Here is a 6,072-nt window from a genome sequence, read left to right on the forward strand (position 1 = left end):
CTGCTTCACAGGTGACAGAGCTGGGCTCGTCCTGGGTCACGCCCCCCAGTCTGCTCCCAGCCATGTCCGGGGCTGGAGCGAATCCAGGCTGCCATCCCCCGTCCCCAGGGCCAGTGTCCCTTCCTGTCCGAAGGCGGACGCTCAACCACTGAGCCCGGCCGCTGGGCTGTTCTTGTATCTTCCCTCGAGTGGACACGGGGCTGCGGTAACACAGCGCCTCCTACTGGGGCTTAGAGCCACCGACTTCACTTCTCCCTCCTGAGGCCAGAGTCCCAAGCCAGGTGCCCCGGGGCTGCTCCCTCCACAGGCTGCGGGGAGGGTCCTTCCTGCCTCCTCCGCTTCCCGAGGCTCTCGGGGTCCCTGTGGCCGTCACCCCCCCGTCTCCTCTGTCTTCACATGGCCTCGTCGCCTCTGTCTCTTACAAGGACTGGTGGCTGGGCTGAGAGCCACCTGAGCAGCCCACCTTCACCACGACCCAGGCCTAGTGGCCCCGATTTCACAGGCCACCATTCACCATCTGCCCCACCCGCCCTGAGTCCAGCTGTGAGGCTGGCTTGCACCCCCATCCCCCCCTCCCCCTGCAATCCTGGCCCTCACTGGCCTCAAGTCCCATCCCCAATGGCTCACCCTGGGGACTGTCATCCTGGCCCGGCTCCTCTCACTGTGTGGGCCCCCCATGCCCCCTCTCTTTTTATTCATTTATTTTATTTATTTATTTTTGTTTGTTTCTTATCTTTTAAGTGTATATATTGATTTCAGAGAGGAAAAAAGACAGAGAGAAACATCAATGATGAGAGAGCATCATGGATCGGCTGCCTCCTGCACTCCCTACATTGGGGATCGAGCCCACAACCTGGGCATGTGCCCCGACCGGGAATTGAACCGTGACCTGTTGGTTCATAGGTGGACGCTCAACCAGTGAGCCCGCCGGCCGGGCTGTTCTTGTATCTTTTGTGTGTGTGTGTGTGTGTGTGTGTGTGTGTGTTGGTTTTTTTTTTGTTCTTGTATCTTAACCCAGAGATGAGCCGGGGCCGGCCCCGGGCCTGCTTAGCAGGAGACCCTAGGCCAGTGACGGCGAACCTCTGAGCTCGGCGTGTAAGCATTTCGAAAAACCCTAACTTAACTCTGGTGCCGGGTCACATATAGACATTTTTTGATATTTGCAACCACAGTAAAACAAAGACTTATATTTTTGATATTTATTTTATATATTTAAATGCCACTTAACAAAGAAAAATCAACCAAAAAATGAGTTTGCGTGTCAGAGGTTCGCCATCACTGCCCCAGGACGTGCCTCATTCACTCGACAGACTTACCGAGGTCTGTCCTCCCGCAGAGCCTGGCTTTACGCCTTGTTCAGCCAACAGCTGTGCTATTCTTCCCCTCCTAACATTCTGACGTAACTGCAGGCCCGGGGAAAGGTCACGAGACGGCATGAGGTCCCGGCACCCTCCCCCCAGATGGCCCGCATGCCCTCGGGACGACGCACTTTCTCCTCTTTTCTCTCCACTTCCCGGTCTCCCTAGGCCCTCTGAGAGGGAGTTAGAACATAATGTTCTTTACTCCGAAACCATTCAGTGTTTTGAAAACCAGACATCCGCTTTCATAACCCCTGTCTGGCTGTCAAGGCCAGGGTGAACCCCCACACGTCCTCACACACCCCACTCGGATTCGCCAGTTTCCCATATGCCCGCCCTAGCCAGAGAACAGTCCAGACCACGTGTTACCAGCTGCGCTGTCTCCTTCGTCGTCGTCATCGTGTCCCCTGCGCCTGCAGTTACCGGCCTCCCTTGTCTTTAATGACACGGACATTTTGACCCTTATTTTGTCCAGTGTCCCACAAGCTGCTCTAAGGTTCTCTTTACCTTCTCACAACAGCATCCCCTGAGTTTCAAAGTGCATTTCAAAGTTCCATATTCTGCGGGTAACGTAGTCCTATAAGCAACAGTGGCCTCCTCCTCTCCCTCCCGCCCCTCCCTCTGTGTCCTCTGTCTTCCCTCCCCCCGCCCCCCGACCTCACGGAGCACACGTGTGTTTGTGCGGGTTTGTGCGGGGTGCCTGGGAGCACCGTGGGGCTTGTGTGAGGAGCTGAGTGTGTGGAGGGATCCATTCTGCCTGCACCATCACGCCGGCCTTGGGTGAGGGTGGCGGGGGTAGTTTTGGGGTTGGGCTTTGCAGGCAGCCCAAGAGCCCGTCTCCCCAGGCTGCCGTGACCCGCCGCGTCTGTCCCAGCCCCTGCTCCGAGCGCCTGCTGCTGGCCAGGCGAGGCTCCCTGGGAGGCAGGACGTTTGGTTTTGTTTGTTACCTGGGGCCTTCACGGCCGGGCACCCAGTAGGTGTGCAGGGACTGTCGTCGAGGGAGCGCAGTGGGTCTTCCTGGGCGGCGCCGTGGGAGCGCGGTGTGAAGGGAGGCCTCTGTCTCTCCAGGCTGGACAGCGTGCTTTTCCTCGATGAGGACGAGCGGGCCTTCTTCCGCAGGGAGGGCCGCTTCTCCAAGGACGACGCCCGGCGGCTGCTGAGCAAGATGTCGGGCGCGGACATCTGCACGGCGTACAGCTTGGGTAGGTGGGTGCGGCCCGACCAGGGGCCCGGGGCTGGGCCCAGGCCGCCGCCTCCCAGACCCGCTCCCGGGTCACCTCCCCCTGCACGTGGGCTTTTCCTGAGGCCGTGTAGAGGGAGAGGGCCGAGGCGTGTCCCCAGCGACGGAAGGAAACGGACGGGAGGCGGCCAGGACAGACTGGCCAGTCGCTGCACTGGTCACGAATGTCACTCACGGCTCTATCCCCCTGGATGGAGATAGACACGCGTGGGTGCATGCCTGCATGGATGCACAGATACACATGCACATGTTCACACACATGCCTGCACACGCATATGCATACACACCCACATGAAGACATGCACACGCACACACACATCTGCCTGCTGTGAACACGTGTTGCAAGACCTTTCCCACCAGCAGCCGGTGAGAACGCCGCCCACGCAGGCCTGCTCCTCTCTGAGCGGCGCTCACACCGGCCTGGGAGCAGCAAGGCCTCCGCCAGCCTGGCGAGCGGTCTCTCCTCTTTCCCAGGACCCCACACTGGGGCCCTGGTTCGGGGGAGGCATCGGGGTCAGCTCTCCCTGCCGGCCGCCGCGTGGTCTCCCAGGGGCTGTCACTTGGCAGGTCTCTGTTCAGCTCTGTGGCAGCCAGGGAGCTGCTAGTGTACCCACTTCACAGAGGGGGACACTGAGGCTTGCGGGTATGCTGCCCCTGGGGTGAGGGTAGTGCCCTGTTCCCTGGGAGAGCCGGCAGCCTCGAGGATGGAAGCCACAGCCCCTCGTGGGAGGCAGCCCTATAGGGGTGCCGTGGGGGCAGGCCCTGGGAGGCGTGGCTTCTCGGCCCCTCAACGGTGGGCCTGAGCCCCACTGCCCCTCGCCGGCGCTGGAGTTGGGAGTGTCACCATCCGGGGGTCACCACCTCTGCAGGACACGGCCGGGGTCAGAGGGCACTGGCCGGAGGCTGACCCTTCTCTCCTCCCCTTTCAGACAGACTCGGAGAAACTGAGGCTGAACCGTCAGAAGAGCCCTCTGCAGGACGGCCGGGGTCAGAGGGCACTGGCCGGAGGCTGACTCTTTTCTCCTCCCCTTTCAGACAGACTCGGAGAAACTGAGGCTGAACCGTCAGAAGAGCAAGGTGGGTTCCTCCACGCGGCACAGGCTCCTCCGGTCACGGCTGGGCCTCGGGCTGATGCGGGCAGAGGCTGCGGAGCTGGGTGCCCGTGGGTGCTGGGCACGGCCCTCACTCCTCCTTGGGGAGCGCTAAGGGTGGGGGACCTGCCCTGGAGGCTGGAGGAGGTGCCGGTGGAGCGGCCTCCACTGTGGCAATGGGTCCCAGCAGACATGCCAGCCTCCTGCCCTGCCCCCACCATGCCTGAGCCCATGCCCGGCCCCCCGCACTGTCCCCAGCTAAGGCGGGTCCCCTCCATGCCCGGCCCCCCGCACTGTCCCCAGCTAAGGCGGGTCCCCTCCATGCCCGGCCCTGGGTCCCTTCGCACCATCCCCAGCAGCTGACAGTCCCACGGGCGCTGCTTTAGGGTGAAGCGGGCGCTGATTTGGAGCCTTATGTTCAGAAGTAAGTCCCTCGGGGCCTGTTCCCTCCCGGAGGGGCCGGTCCAGGGAGAAGCCCTCCTCCCTCTCCCCTCCTCCCTCCTCTCTCCACCTCCACCTCCACCTCCTCCCAGCAGAGGGTCCGCACGGGCGAGGCCCAGACTTAACGCCAGGCCCCTTTGAGGGCCCCGAGAGCAGGCTCCATAGGAGCACAAACACGGGGGCCGCTTTGGGGTGTCGGTGGAAAGCCCCTCCCCCGGGGCTGTCCCAGGGTGCCCTCCGAGCCTCGGGGAGTGAGGACAGGAAGACGCTGTGGGCTCTCGGGTTCATACCCCACGAGCCCCGGGAGCACAGGCCGGGAGGGCCCTGTGGCCTCACCAACCGGGTGTTTTCTTAGCAAATCGAATGTCTAGTCGAGTCGGACGCCGGCCAGCGAGCCACACGCCCTGCACTGACGCCCGACCGCACGGCCAACAGACCCGCCAGCCCGGGGCCCTTCACACGCAGATGGAGACAGAGGCGTCTTTGCTGCTTCTCTCCTCCCAGCCTTTCCCAACTGTGTTTTCCCAACAGGAAACGGGCGTGTTTGCTCCGCGACTGGACTAGCTTTCGGGCCTGGCTCTTTCCACAGCCAACAGTCCCCAGTCCCCATGTTCTCCAGCCTCCGCCCTTTCTCTCCTTAACCCTCTAGAGACCGTGGCCTCCGCTTCTCAAACCCTTTAGGGCGAAGTGGAGCCTGGGGTGGGGCCACTCCCATTCTTTCTGGTTGGAAGTCGTCCCAGGAGAGAAAGCGGCCTTCCTCCCCCAGGGCCGGTTCTCTCAGTCCCGTGGCTCTCTCAATTCTGTGGCCGGTTCTCTCAGTTCCATGGCTGGCTCTCTCAGTCCCGTGGCTGGCTCAGTTCCGTAGCTGGCTCTCTCAGTCCCGTGGCTGGCTTTAGAGCTCAGGCTAATCCCTTCCTCTGATTGGCTCTTGATGATGTCACAGGATCGCTGCACCTGACTGGAGACACGTGGGCAGTTGCAGCACTGAATGGGTGTCCCACTGAGTGGCTTTGAAGGGAAAGGGGTCTCTGTGTGGTCACAGACCGAGGACACTAGTCTCCTCCCACTGCTTTCAAACAGGGAAGAATAAGAAAAGGCCAGACTGACCTGTGTTCTCCCTGTAACCATACGACTGTGCTCCCACTGTGCGCCGAGCTCCCACTGTGCGCCCCCGGGGGGTGGCCAAGTGGCTGCTGGGCATTTCCTGGGGAAGCAGTATCTGCCAAACACCGCCACAGGGACACTGCGCCTGGGGAGGGACATCCCTGCCCCATGCTGCCCCAGACTCTAATCCATCTGGTGTTTTGGCAATTTGCAGAAACGCCTCTGCCTGGCCTGCACCCAGAGCCACATGAGACCCTACAGAAGGTGAAGAAGGTTCTAGAACAATGTAAGTCCCACCACAGCTGCCCTGAGGAGCCAGTGTCCTGGGGTCTCCAATCAGCATCCAGTGGAGCAAGCTCACCGGACACCGAGGAGCCCTCCTTCTGCCTGGACGCGGAGGACGACTGGGCCGACCCCAAGGCCCTGGGCTCCCTGTTGCGGTTCCTGGACACTCCCGGGTACGAGCCTGCCTTCCGTGGCCTGTACGACGCCTCCCTGCCGGGGCTCGGCACCATGTTCTGTGGCTTCGCCGACGAGGAGGAGCTGGCCGGGCGCCTGGCCCAGGCCCGGGGGGTGGCCAAGAAGGCGGACCTCCCCATGGCCCTGGCCAGGCTCTGCTTCCTGCTGGGGCGGCTGTGCGTGCGGAGGCTCAAGCTGTCCCAGGCGCGCGTGTACTTCGAGGAGGCCCTGGGGGCCCTGGGCGGCCACTTCGGGGACCTCTTCCTGGTGGTGGCCCTGTATGCCAACCTGGCCACCGTCCACCTGCGGCAGAGCAACAGGGACAAGTGCGGGCAGGTGGTGCCCAAAGCCTGCGCCCTGCTCCTGGGGACGCCGGGCC

General features: G+C 62.4%; 1 protein-coding gene across 1 annotated transcript in view; it reads left to right on the forward strand.

Moving 5' to 3' along the window:
* SH3TC1 (SH3 domain and tetratricopeptide repeats 1) overlaps positions 1-6,072 on the forward strand; it is an 18,650-nt gene that overhangs the window by 4,181 nt on the left and 8,397 nt on the right. The window contains exons 6-8 of the mRNA XM_015561559.1: positions 2,179-2,560; positions 3,634-3,675; positions 5,449-6,069. Of these exons, the coding sequence (XP_015417045.1) occupies positions 2,179-2,560; positions 3,634-3,675; positions 5,449-6,069 (1,045 nt within the window). The remainder of the gene's footprint in view (positions 1-2,178; positions 2,561-3,633; positions 3,676-5,448; positions 6,070-6,072) is intronic.

Source organism: Myotis davidii, unplaced genomic scaffold, assembly GCF_000327345.1.
Source record: "Myotis davidii unplaced genomic scaffold, ASM32734v1 scaffold937, whole genome shotgun sequence".
NCBI lineage: Eukaryota > Metazoa > Chordata > Mammalia > Chiroptera > Vespertilionidae > Myotis > Myotis davidii.